Source organism: Silene latifolia, chromosome 7 (genome assembly GCF_048544455.1).
Source record: "Silene latifolia isolate original U9 population chromosome 7, ASM4854445v1, whole genome shotgun sequence".
In the NCBI taxonomy this organism is placed as follows: Eukaryota; Viridiplantae; Streptophyta; class Magnoliopsida; order Caryophyllales; family Caryophyllaceae; genus Silene; species Silene latifolia.
The window spans coordinates 8,651,240-8,666,047 of NC_133532.1; the positions used below are offsets into that span (position 1 = coordinate 8,651,240).

The 14,808-nt window shown below is 32.4% G+C and overlaps 1 protein-coding gene and 1 non-coding gene across 2 annotated transcripts; one reads left to right on the forward strand and one right to left on the reverse strand.

The window, feature by feature from the left end:
• Nucleotides 1-5,310: 5,310 nt before the first annotated feature.
• Nucleotides 5,311-10,860, forward strand: LOC141591622 (aluminum-activated malate transporter 2-like). The gene is made up of 6 exons (XM_074412014.1): nucleotides 5,311-5,654; nucleotides 8,303-8,443; nucleotides 8,831-9,103; nucleotides 9,247-9,350; nucleotides 9,918-10,061; nucleotides 10,159-10,860. The coding sequence occupies exons 1-6, from the start codon at nucleotides 5,396-5,398 to the stop codon at nucleotides 10,654-10,656; spliced, it is 1,419 nt and encodes a 472-aa protein (XP_074268115.1). The 5' UTR covers nucleotides 5,311-5,395; the 3' UTR covers nucleotides 10,657-10,860.
• A 114-nt stretch (nucleotides 10,861-10,974) lies between these two features.
• On the reverse strand, nucleotides 10,975-11,047 carry TRNAE-CUC (transfer RNA glutamic acid (anticodon CUC)). Its single transcript has one exon. It is a non-coding gene; the product is annotated as a tRNA-Glu (tRNA).
• Between the last annotated feature and the right edge of the window lie 3,761 nt (nucleotides 11,048-14,808).

Below are 14,808 nucleotides of genomic sequence, written 5' to 3' on the forward strand. Positions count from 1 at the left end.
TGCTTTGTTAATTTTGCCTCCTAACTATAATTTGCAGAACTTTATTCCGTCACCAGATATACCTAAGAAAATTCGCGAGAGTATTATTGGACAATATTTGTTAAATTTCAATTGGTATACGTGGAATTCTTTTTGTGATTTTACAATTTTATTTTGAGGGGCCTAAGTACCCTTTGAAAAGTCTAGTTAGGTTACCTCGTATTATTTGAGAGTACTCACGTCACCTCAACATCATCATCTTTGAGATTTATCATAATCAGAAGGTGACGTTTTATGCCCTTTCAACACAATTGTTAATTCATAGTTTCTTTGTTTCTTAAAAGTTGAGGAATTGATTGAATACCTTGGACGATATTTACTGAAAATTAAGTATAGCACAAAGTGTATGATAAATAGTTATACTAGCTAGTCAATTACATGTCAATAATGGTATAAATTTGATGTAACTTGTGGAGAATGTATGTACCTGGCCGACGAACGGAGTTATATCAAGGAATAAGCACTTATATCGGACCGACGGTAATGCGTGTTATTCATGTAGTGACAACAGATAAATCATTTACTTATTGTATAATTTTATTAACACAAAAACTTGTGAGAAACGATAGCTCATTAAATTATTGAGATATTACTTTATTTCTGAATATTTTTATGTTTTTTTGTACTAGTTTTATTTTTCGTTGTGACCTGGAGTGACCCTCATTGATACGAAGTACATGTTTTGTTAGTAAGTGCACAAATTTGGGTAAGAGTTTAAGTGGTACGAGCTCTCTTAAGTCTTACCCCAACCATGAAAGTTCAGATTCAATTCTTACCCGCGACATAGTAAGCACATTTGAAAAAAAAAAAAAAAACATATTTTCCCGTTTTATTACTTGTAATAATACAATTTTTTTTCTACTTCAAATTGTATAGTGGTCTAGAACTAAATTATTGTGAAACTGAGAAAATTTTTACATGTGCAAGTATTAGTTATGATGTAAATAATTTAAATATAGTGATCACATCATTACATTATATTAATCACAAATATATGTGTGCATTAATTTTGTTTAAGTATTAATTTAAAATCATCGGTTAATTTAATCAAATACCCGTAAAATATTTTTTTTTCTAATAATATAATAAATAAATTATAGTAGGGATATAACTTAATTTTTTTTTGTAATACTAACATGTAAATTAGTTTAATAATACTATTACAAAGGATGGTAGTAAACTCTCAGCACTGATAAATTATTTTGAGTAAGTCAATTTTGCTTTAAATTTTGTAAATTCATCTTACATTTACCTAAAAACATGACTAAATAGTAAATTTGTGAAGCATATCTATTGTTAATGAAATTTTATACTAATCGAGTGCAAAATGGTTTGAAATAAGATTTATTCTTTGTTTTTTTGGGCATTATTTCACTTCTTACAAGTTCAGTCTAGGACCATTAAATCCTGTCTAGTTTAAGTCATTAAATGTTATTGTTTAAGATTAGATCAATTCAGTATAGTTCGACAATTTTGATCCAAAAAAACGAGGTCGAACCACAAATAGGATTATATATCCAGTTGTATCATAAGCATTGTACAACCAAGGTATAAGAATCCGAGCTTATATGTATTCTTTCTGAGCTAATTCAAAGTTCATGTTTTTAATGTGTAAATGGATGAGCTCAATACTTTCTAATAAAGCTCATATTCTTTAACATAAAGCTCGGATACTTTATCACAAAACTCAGATTCTACACCGTACAACTGGTTGTATAATCCATGAATTGAGGTCGAACTCATAGTATTCTTAAGAGGAGGCATAGAATGGAATGCTTCACAAAGCAAAGGCATACAAATTAAATACTTAATTAATCATAGAGCAAGCTAGTTCTTTTTAATCAAGATTAGTCATGAAAAAGATATCTCAAAATAAAAATCTTACCTTCCAAACCCATAAAAAATAATTAAGATTCTTTAAATCACTTTTCAAATTGTGTTAGCACAAGGTCCAACATAAACAAGAAACATAATGAAAATTAAAAGGAAGTTGTCCCAAAAGAATAAGCAAAAGGATGTTAACGTGTCAACAGATTGACAAATTCATGCAAAAAATCAATTCATCAACAACAACTCAATTAATTAAGCATTTTAATTTCTATCACTAAAGTTGATTGTATGGAGTAGTAACATGGATATGTGTTTGATTATATAAGGTGTTTATTAGCTTTGAAAAGACAGATTAGCTTATCGTCTTTTGTTATGATGCTTAACCTTTATCAAAAGACTAAAATCTTATCTCTAATTGTTAGTAATCATGTTGATTCTTGTGTCAATCATCAATTGGTCATTAAGATTTTCTACTTGTATCACCTAACCTAGTTGGATCATTTCCTCACCTCTAAAGATGCTAATTTATTAGTTTTTCTTAGGACAATTATACGGTTTTAAGTATAAAACAGGTTAAATGTTGTTAAGTATAAAACAGGTTAAATGTTGTTCGATGAGATACAACTTTTGTCATGTTTAAAACATTTTGCGTTTTGTCCTGTTTAATTATTTACAATGGTCTTATTTAAGATTGATATGGCGTATTAAACAAGAACTTGTGCTGATTAATTGGGTTCGAATTTCTCGTATCCTAATCTACACTCTTTCGTGTCCCATAAATGCAACTTTAATTTTATGAAAAATTGTTCTACATCATGCTAAGGTACTCAAAAGATACATTAATTTGTTTAGCAGGTAAAATTATGATAGATGATATTTATATTTTTGCTTTTGGTCTCGTTATCATCGCATTTATCCTTGTGGTCTATGGCTCCCTTAAAAAAAAAAAAAAAACGGGACAAGTCAGGACTTACAAAAGAGGTAGTGTTGTTTTAATTCTTGATTTAGAATTGAGTGTAAAATAGTTTACATAAAACTAATACTATGAAGTCAAAATTCATTTTTTTTTGCCCACTTGGATCTTTAATTTTTCAAGCCTTAGGACTTGGAGTAGCGGTGGTTAATGGGTCAATCGGGTCGGGTATGGTTGGATCGGTTTCCATCGGGTTATTTCGGGCCAGTTGTATATTTCGAATCAGGTCAAGTCAGGTCGGGTTTTTTTGGGTTTTGGGTCAATTTCAGGTGACCTGTTATCGAGTTACTTTGGGTAGGATCACTTTCGGGTATGGGTCATATTGGGTCGGGTCGCTTTCGGGTAAATGGTTAAAACACTTTATTTTTGGTCAGTTGTATGTTTATTAGAACTGGTTGTAACTAATGAAATTTTATTTTGATGTATATAACATTAATATGACTTAGTATTTGTCGTTTCACGTCATTTTGGATCAGGTCAGTTATGGGCCGGGTCTTTTCGGGTTGGGTCTGGGCCAGGTCAGGTAAGGTCGGGTTGGGTTTCGCTTCACTTTCGCGTCAAACAAGTTCGGACCACTTTCGGGTTTCAAGTCGGCCTTATCGAATCGAGTTATTCGAGTCGGGTCAGATTTGCCGGGTCTACTTGGGACAAACAAAGTTGTTGGACTAGTTAAGAAAGTGGAATGCAGCTCTGCTTGCTATCGAAGCTATGGGCTGGACTTTGTAGTCCAATAAAAACAAATCTCTTATTGTGTGAAATTCATTTTTAGGTAAGACTAGCCTAAAAGTCTAAAACCATTAGGCCCAACAAAATGACCTTTTTATTTTAATAATTTAATATTTTAAATTGATAATTTACATATTTAAATATATTAGTTTTCATTATAAAATACAAAGTTATCAAAATAAAATAAAGAGCTTGATATATTAAGGACTGTTTGGGCTTTTGTTTTATTGGGTGACTCTCATGCCACAAAACAGTTCTATAGGAGGGTTGTGTTAAAAAAAATGAGTTTTTTTTTTTTTTGACGATTATCTTTGGCCCAGTTCGGGCTTCAACTGTGAGGGCCCAACCCTCTTGGCCCACGAGGATAAAAAACAAAGCAAAGCTGCCAAGCTTGAGGTAGCACAGACCGGCCCGGCCTGCTCCTTCACGTGGTTCGGTCTCGGGTTAGGGTGATCTGGCCGGTCTCAGGTTCTATAGGAGAGTTGTGTTAAAGAAATATTGGCTTATTTTTTAAGCAGTTGTATCGACAAAATGGGTTTCTTTTTTTGCCGATTGAAGGGATAAAAACAAATATTTGGTCGAGTTCGGGTTTGAGTTTTCAGGGCTCAATCCACTTGGCCCACGAAAAACAAATAGATAGCAAAGCTGCCAAGCTTGAGGTAGCACGGACCGGTTCTGCCCAGCCCGCTCCCTCACGCGGTCCAGTCTCAGGTTATGGTGAGTTGGTGACCAACCCAACTCGTGATCGACGCTACTAATTCTCCAGCTCTAAAAGTAAGTACTGAATAACTCTCATTATATTTAATATTCCCTCCGTTCCGATTATTTATTTACCTTTTTTTTTTATTTTAGAGTCGTGTCTCAATTAGTTGTTTATATTTCTATTTTGATATTGCGTTTGATGAGCACTTTAATCCTGCACACTCAATTTGGTTCACAATCATTCAAATATTGGTCATTTTCTCATTCCTTTATCTTTGTGCCAAAATCAAAGGTAAACAAATGACCAAGACGGAGTGATTATATAGTAATGCCCTTATCTAACATTTTGCAACTACTGTCCCCAAGCAGGACTGTCCCCAAGTAATCGCACCCCACAAAACCCCTACCCCAAATGAACTAAATCCCATCTGATTTTAATCTGAAAGGTTGTACTATAGCTTGTTTTCTCGAAAGATACACAACACAAATTACACAAAGCAAAAGGCAGTCCGGCCATCCGGTTATTAATGTATTAACATTTTTAAATTATTATCGATTTTATTTGTAATAATACATTTAATAGTGGATACTAGTAGTTTAAAAAAAAATGAGGCACTATTTAAGAACACTTATAGGAAACATTTTACGGTAACGTAGAATTAAATATATGCACATGGAAAGTCTTGTATATGACGGTTTTACAATGATACGATGTAACTTGATGTTCAAACATGGCGACATTATTCCTTATTTAACTGCGGCAGGATATCGAAAGCTGATTTACTTCGTTCCATTGTCTTTTTTTAGTTTTTTACCACGTCGTCTTAATAAGGTTGCCCATAACCTAACTAGAGCTGAATTGGGCTTGTAGGTTTCTATCTATTTACAGCTGCCAAAAAAAAAAAATTATAAATCATTATATTGGTCTTACAATATAAAAAAGTATATTACGCAAAAATTTGTGGCATACTGCCAAAGTGCCATGCAACAAATTTCACTATAATTAGTGTGACAGATCTTGTATAAATACTACCTTCCGACACAAGTCCATACGTTCCTCCAATCACATAACTATTTATTAATTATTGCTCCCATTTTTTACTAAGCAATAAAAAATCATAATTTATGGAAAATAGAGATGAAAACTCGAATAATTTCTTCAAGGCTAAGCTTGCAAAAATAAAAAATAATTTAGTATTAATTGGGCAATTAACAAAGCAACTTGTAAAAGATGATCCAAGAAGAATAGTTCACTCTTTTAAAGTTGGACTTGCTATTGCTTTAGTCTCATTGTTTTACTATTTTGATCCACTTTATGAAGGATTTGGTGTTAATGCAATGTGGGGTGTTCTTACCGTGGTGGTCGTCTTTGAGTACTCCGTTGGTGAGTTTTTTACCCTCTTTATTTGATATTTACTCCGTATTTTTATATACTCCCTCTGATTCATGATAACATGTTTTTCAATCTAATACAAACTACTCATTCGCTAGTTGAAGTCAAAGTTGCAAAATTTTCACTTTGATTTTCGGGCAAGAATATGAAAAATTAGAAGGGATATTCTCTCATGTTTTTCAATCTAATACAAACTACCCTTGAATTTTGATTTTTTTTTTTTCTTTAATAAAGGGTCTAAGGGTCGGTTATGGATCTCATAACTTAGACCCGAACCCGAAATATTTTCTTAAGACCCATACCCGACCCATACCCATTGGGTCTGAAAAAATGAGACCCATACCCGACCCGTTAGGGTCCGACCCTCAGGGTCTGGGTCGGGTCCCCGACCCACTGCCATCCCTAGGTGTACCCCTCGTTTTTCACAAAAAAACTTTGACGGACAATAATTCTCTGTTACGAGTTCAGAAAACGGTAATTTTTTTTTCAAACCAATTATCTCGTCAAGGCCTTGAATTTGAAAAAAAATTCACCGCTATTTTTGGACTCGTAACCGGTAGTTATGGTTGGTCAAAGATTTTTAAACGAATAAACTTTGACCGACCATAATTCCTGACTATGAGTTGAGACGTCGGTGAATTCTTTTTCAAACTGGAGACCTCTTAAAGATGGTCAATTTAAAAAAAAAAGTTTATCATATTCTGAACTTGTAGCCAAGAGTTATTGACGGTCAAAGTTTTTTTGCAAGAAAAGAGGGGTACATCTTAGAAAACAAAAACGTTTAGGGGTACACGAGAGAATATTCCAAATTAGAATATGATACTAAGATATTTAGATTTATAATAAAATAACGTTTCAATGTAAATGAATAAAAATGAGATCAGATCATGGTGTTGCCCTAGATTTCGTGAATAGTCATATGAGTAGTTTGGATTGAATGTAATGTAGTACTTAATGTGTAATGAAACGATATTTAAGAAATTAAGAGTTTCTTTTTAAAAGTATATTAAGAAAATGTTTATGTATCATTTGTCAGCATATTTGTTTCTGAAAGTTTATACGGTAATCTTGAATTTTGTCACTCTGCACATAATACTTCTGAAATAAAAACTTTGATTGAGCATACATAAAAGTTACTTTGGCCGCTTTGAACCAGCCTACTATGGATTGTTTTGAGCCTAAATAAAAGGTCCAAGTCCCGTAAAAAAACGGCAGGACTGGATCAGGACATTTGATCACCTCTAGTCGAGGGGTTATTATGTTGGGGTAATATTGTTGTTAATCAGCTAATTCAACTAACTAAAATATGACGGTCAAACCTTCTAATAAATCTCTCATTTTTTTTTTGATTAAAATGCGGGGTAAACCCCGAGACCTACAGCGAGTAGAGTCCCAAACAAGTTTACAAAACGAAAAACAACACAAAAAAACAAATAAAAAAACTTAGCAATTGCCAGCATCAAAACTCAAGTCGCGGAGTCGTCCTTTGCCCTATCCTTTTCTCCTTCCATGTTTTAAATATTTTCCAATTGTTCAACCATTCTTCTAAGGTATAAGGTAAACCTTCTTTCCACGATTTGCACTACAACCCAACTCTTAAAAACAGCTTGTCTACAATACACGGCCAGTTAGGAGTTTTGTTCTCGAAAATCGCTTCATTTCTCAATTCCCAAATAATAATAAATCTCTCATTTATAATCCATTTTTACAATATGGCCATGTTGAAAGTGATCCGCAAAAGTTTAGGTTCAAGGGCAGGCCTTATCCAGACCAAGGCCAGGGTAGCCCACTGACCTCTTGGAGGACTTACAACGGTGTTTAAGATCATCTAATTTTTAACTCAATGGAAATCGAACCCTTGACTTCATGGTCAGAAGGTAGACTCTTTTACCATTTGGGCCAAACCTTGTTGCCTTGTTGGTACTATTACTAAGATAAAACACAAACTAGAAAATAAAAAAAATTGAAACATTTTAATTGCAATGGAACGAACACACCTGCTAGCCCCCCTTACTTATGTCGTCATTAAGTAAAATCTTGATCAAGTAACTTTATGGTTAATTGCACTTTACGTTTTTTTTTTCTTGAACACAAAATCGCATTTGTTAAGCTTATGAGTTAATACACACTTTTTTATGCAATGTGATAAATGTTGCCTATAATAAGTAATAACTATGTTGTAAGTTGAGACGTTTTATATGTTAGACCATGTTCTTTTGGACTTAATTTCTGTTCTAATAAATTCAATTCAGTTCAGCTCAGTTCAATTCAATTCAATTCAATTCAATTTAGTTTTGTAGGCATTAAAATTTTGTTTAAATGTCGAAAATACAGAAATTAATTAAATTGAGTTATAAATGTCGAAAATACAGAAATTAATTAATTTGAGTTAATAATAAATAAATTACTCAATTTAATTAATTTCTGTATTTTCGACATTTAAACAAAATTTTAATGCCTACAAGTTTAGATTAATTTATTTCAACATTAATATTAATATTATTATTCTTATTTTATATTCTTATAGTTATCATTATACCATGTGATTCATTTATTTTTACCTATAATAACTACGGAGTATGTTCTAAGTTTGAAAGTTGAAACGGTTTTACATAAGACTAACTCATTGTCGAACGTAGGTGCAACGGTTGGAAAAAGTTTGAATAGAGTAGTGTCAACCATTATAGGAGGTTGGCTTGCAGTGGGTGATCATAGATTATGCAGTTACTGGGGAGATGATTTGGAGCCTGTTCTTCTTGGTTTCTCTGTTTTCTTAACAGGTTAAATGACTTAAATCTCCCTCTTTTTGTGAATGTCGCTATTATTTTTTTACGATTTTTCTAACGTGTGCCCTAAAGACACACATTAATAACCTAAATGTGGAAAGAACATATTCTCATGAATTATGGTATCAAAAATAATATTTTGTGAAATACTCAAAAATAATACTGTACTTCGATAAGAGTGTGGTTTATTAATAAGCGTAAATATTTTAACTTTATGTATTAACATTTTTTGCTGTCCAATATATTTACGATCAAAGTTTGGTAGCTTTGAACTCCAAAAAGCAGAAAATAAGAAAACGGAGGGAGTATAATTTTCCTATTTCGGATTTTTTTGTGAATACTCAATTACATGGAAAAATAATTGGTTGATAATATATGCAGCTGCGGTAGCGACGTTTATGAGGTTTTATCCAATAATAAAAGCGAGGTACGATTATGGGATGCAGATATTCATCTTAACATTCAGTTTGATTTGTGTGTCGGGGTACCGAGATGATGAGGTTATAGACATGGCACAAAGAAGAATATCGACTATTTTGATAGGATGTTGTACGGCCGTAGTTATTTGTGTTGTCATTCGCCCCGTTTGGGCTGGCCATGATCTTCATAATGTTACTGCCTCTAACCTTGCAAAGCTTGGTAATTTCTTGCAAGGTAATACCATCTCTAATTTCCTTCAATTCCTAATATGACCTTACAATTACAATCTGGTACTATAAAATCGACTCTGTAAGTCTGTAGTGAATTGATATTTTCTCGAATCTTCATTATTGACGATTGTATACATTCATTTACAGAATTCGGAGTTGAATACTTCAAAAAATCAACAGACGTGCCATTATTGAACGATGGCAAATCGTTTCAAAGCATAATCGATTCCAAAAGCAGCGTGGATACCTTGGTTTGTCTCTACATTTATTCTGTTTTCGACTTTTCGTTAGTACTCCTTGTATGCAATTAACTTGTTCGTTCTCCATTTGAGTTCGAATGTGAAATAATGTCAACTTTGACCAATATTTCCGCAACTTATCAAATACGTAGTATATGGAAATACCTAAGGTTAAGCTGATTACGGAATAACTGTCTGCAGACAATTATTCCGTAATTTTTTTTATATTGGCTTAAATTATACTCCCTCCACTTTCCTATTTTCACCCCATTTCCCCTTTTTGGCAAATTATCTATTTTCACCCCATTTCTCTTCTTTCCTTATTTGGACTACCTTTTTCATTATTTAATCATTTTTTTCACCCCACTTACATCTCTTTTATTACTTTTTTCATTATTTAATCATTCTTTTCACCACACTTACAACTCTTTTATTACTTTTTCATTCTTTAATAACTTTTCTTAATATCCGTGTAAAAAGAAATGGGGTGAACAAAAAAAAGTGGAGGGAGTAATTCACAAATTTAGTCGAAAATGTCATAAAGTGACCCATGAAATAAACTTGGGTATGTAAAAACAGAGTAACTTTGCAAGATGGGAGCCTTGGCATGGGAGGTTCAAGTACACGCATCCATGGATACAATACCAGATAATTTGCGGGTTAACCCGAGTGCATGCTTGTAGAGCTGAAGCTCTACATAATATCCTATACTGTCGGACACAGGTGTGTAATACTTATTTTTTATCTTCATAATTTTAGGGCACATGTTAAAAAAACCGTTTGGGTAAATATACTAGTGTTTTTTTTTTTGGATTTTTAGGCGCCCAATGAAGTGAAGGCGAAGTTCCTAGAGCCGTGTTCAAAGATGAGCATTGAATCAGGCAAAGCATTGAAGGAATTATCATTCGCAATCAAAGAAATGACCGAACCCTCCAAGGCCAACGCTCATATCCAAAACGCGAAAAAATCAGCTCAAGATCTAAACGAATTGCTAAAATCAAACTTATGGGAAAACATCAATCTTTTGGATGTTACACGAGTAGCAACAGTCGCTTCATTGTTAAACGAAGTTGTAACATGTACGGAAGAGATTGCTGAGGCGGTCCAAAGGTTAGCCACCCTAGCAAAATTCACGAGCATTGTGGATGATAATAAGGTCGCGGTCCAAGATGGTAATTCTAAGATGTTAAATCAATTGTCGTCTATGAAGTCTCGATCCTCGACAAGTTATGTGATTATTGTTGACGGTTCCACACCAAGATCGTCGAATTGTGAGGATCCGCCTTCGTTGGCTATGGCTCAACAAGATGCAGAGTAATTCCAAGGAAGCTACATTGAGATTATTGGCCTCGTCAAGTAATTTTTTTATCGGGTATATATATGTTCGATAGTCTTTTGAAATTGAATGTAACACAGCTATTGTGTAGGTGGCTTGTATATGCTACCGTGTGATTTTTTTAAAGTTCGATTCTGTCAAACCGTGTCCATGGACGATTATTTTGAGTCAGCGATTTTTGAGCAAGATGCCTTGATGTTAATATTGAGTGAAAATAGGACTTGGATAGGTTTGTTTAGAGATTGAATTTATAAACCACTATACAATAAAAGCAAAAAGCTAAAAATAGAAGGAAAAAAATTCCGTTGCCGGGACTTGAACCCGGGTCTCTCGGGTGAGAGCCGAGTATCCTAACCAACTAGACTACAACGGATTTGTTGTTTGGTAAGCTCTCTAGAGTTTGATATATCTAAATAACTTACTCCCAACTATCACCAAAGAAGTAGTAATACTCGTAAATTTATAGTGGTGTGTTTTTGTTCCCTTTTCTTTTTTCATCACTCCGGTTGAAAATTAATCTCTACCACTTATGCTTAAATTGGATCAAGCTAGTATGTGATTGTTAAAAAAAAAAAAAAAAACTTAAACAATAAAAACAAAATGACGCTCAGACGCTGCATACTCATTCTTCAATAACTAGTTGAGATCCCGTGCTAAAGCACGGTATTAGAGAGCTAAAGCGGGATATTTGTGAGCTTGACTTGTATAGTGGAGATTTAAGATATTTATATAAATGAGTTGTACTTATAATAAGTTCTAATGTACGTTATAATTTTAGTGATATGCACCAAAAAAAAAAGTGTACTATTTAAATGACTTTTAGATTAAATTATTTTTGTGCGAGCCTTTTTTTTATTATTACAAATAATGAAAACCGATTATTATTCAAAAATATACTCTAATATTACCTACTTCACTACTAATAGGGGATATGATCATTGAGTTAAAAACAAAATGTAAGTAAATCGCATATTGACTTTATAAACGGAAACAAATATAAAAGTAATACGACACATCTAAATGGACGATTCATAAACAATTAAAACTACTATTTTCTCCATATTCTTACAAACAATAACCCGGCCCAAATGAGAGTATAACATTACCCCAACCTATTTTATGGAAGGTGTAATAGTACATAAATGATTTGAAATAAGATCTTTTTATGATATCAGTATATTATAATGATATGTATATCCCTAATTTTGGTGCGTTAGTACATAAATGATTTAAAATAAGATCTTTTTATGATATTAGTATATTATAATGATATGTATATCCCTAATTTTGGTGTGTATGTTAATTAACCTTTATTAGAAGGATATATAAATCGTAATAATTTTGCTGTATATCCACAATTTTGGTGCATATCTTAATTAACAATTATCCCCAGGATATGTAAACCATTAATTAACCTTTATTACAAAGATATGTAAATTTTTTATATTTTTAGTAGCATAGTTGGCGTGTATTTTTAGTAGCATAGTTGGCGTGTACTAATGTTATACGGAGTAGATTATAGTGGACTTGTATATGTTATAGATTATTTGACAGCGTACACTAAGCCCAGCATAGTAATATGTAAAAAAAGGCCCACTTATAGCTATGAGCATTTAGGCGGGAAAAACTTTTAGTTTTCTTATTCTTTTAGTTTTAGGGGTTGGTTGACTATTCCAATCCTCAACCTCCTTCCCCAAATAAATGATTTCCTTTTCAAAAAAAAAAAAATTTGCTTTTTAATTTTCCGTAAACTTATCCCAAATCATTTTTTAACAAATCATTCCAAATTTACATTTGAGTTTCGATTGCTTATAAAATATCAGATTTCACACTTGATTTTTCAAAGAGATCAAAATAGGTAATATTTCTTCTTAATTTTCATGAATTTCATATATTTTAATGTTGTATTCGTTGATTATTGAGTAACATTACACAACATAAGCATTTTAATTTTTAGTTTGTACTATCGTGATGTAAAAAGGTTTTAATTTGAATTTAACTAATAAAAGCTCCATAGCATATATGTATATGTATATAATTAAATTGGTTCATTGTTCTGTTTTAGATGATAATATCGATTTCTTGCGAAAGTTGTAGTTATTTTCTTGCATATTATAGACTTTTGTTTATTTACTTTATGAATTTTCAATATTATTCTAAAATTTAAAGCATTTGCAGATATTTGAGGAAGGGCAAGGAGTCGGAGATAAGAGGACTTTATTATATCGGTTTTTATATCATAGACGGTTGCGATGCAAGTCCTTGAATTCGGCCTCACTTTTTTTTCTTTCACTGGGCCTCCACATTTTTTAAGACGACCCTGGTTTTCTAGAAGAATGAAACAGAATTATAGAAACATGTTGCGATGATTATTACATCAACCTTTGTCTATTATCTGAAGTGTAATGAGAAGCTTATCAATTATCCCGGAGGCGTTCGTTATCAGGATCCTTCTTTCAAAACTAATGTTAAAATAGCAATTAGATAACGAAAATGGTACAAGATAGACATGCCATAGACGACGATATGTTTACAAAAAACATTTAACACTTGTTGTGCCATGTTTGAACATAATCAAAGAACTATAGCAAAGATAGGACATTAGAGTTGACGTGTCCCCTTCTTGAAATACGCCAAATATGTCATATAACTAGTTTTTGAACCCGTGCACTGCACGGGTGGAAACGGAAATTATTATTAAAAGTAATAACTTACATATTTTTTGGATTTAGTAAATTATTAAATTTTAGAAAATTTAACTTTGTCTACTACCCATACACTTTTGATACTATGATTTTTTTTTATCGACTTTTGATAAGTTATTGCCAAGTAGTCGAAGTAGGCGGCTGAGGTAATTTAGACTTGTGAAAATTGAGCTGATTCGAATAACCCTACCTGACACCCAAATTCAGGACCAAAGCTTGATCTAAACCCGAATTGTTTAAAACAATGGATAAGTAACTCTTTATATGAAACTCCCTTTGTCCTACTCATTTGTGTGCTTATTCCATTTTGGGTTGTCTCAATCAATTGTGTGCCTTTATATTTTAGGAATGCCTTTGATAAGCAATTTGATACTCTACACTCAGTTTGATTCACTTGTTATTTAATAATTAACCACCTCCTCTTTTCTTGGCGTTTGTGTCCAAACTAAAGGCAAACGAATGATCGCGACGAAAGGACTCAAGGGAGTATGAAACTTCATATTTTATTTACACAATTGTTATTACACAAACTTGAACTATTGCAATGCGACACATGTTATTTTCCTACCCCGTTGACGTATCAATGTTTAGGTTCTACTACGTATTTAAGTACAGATGTATAAAATGGTTTTCCTACCCCGTTGGCATATCAATGTTTACGTTCTAAATTCTAATACCTCGTCTTAAACTTAAAACGGATCAAATAAAATACATAGGACAAAAGCATAATATCTAGAGATTAATAATAAGCTTGTCCGATATATCCAAGTATGGTGTTATTTAACCCCCATCTTAAAAAATACCAACCATGCATTTATAATATAAAGTGTCAAAATGGTGGTAAATAAAACCATAACCTTTGTGAATTTCTACGTCATTGGTTAGTGTTATATTGTCACTTGTGTAAAATTATATGGTAGATATATATATTTTTAAATCAATCTTAATTAGAGTAACTGCAAGTTAAAAGAAGTATTGTGAATAGTAGATTAGAGCACACAAAAAGATGAATCAAAGGATGATTTATTTAACATATCAATTTATACGATATTAACCTCTATCTAACTCGTCTCCAATAAATTGTTCAATCAATTTGTGTTAGTTACATTTCTTGAAAGATACTTTCTTCGTCCAAATCATTTTTTTATGTACCTTTAATTAAAAGACCTCTCACAAAGAATATCAAAGATAAACAAATGTTTTTGACAGAGGGAGTAATATGGAGTACTCCAGTCTAATCTACTCATTGAAGTATTAATTGGAAAGGAATCCTTTTTTGACGTTAATGAGGATAATCATAATTGGAATAATCATAATCCGAATCATTTTGAATGAATTTGGCCAAATTAATATGCTAATTTTCTAATTGGAATATTAATTGGAAATGAATCCCTTTTTTCTTAATTTTGTGGGAGATGCTGTTGTTTAA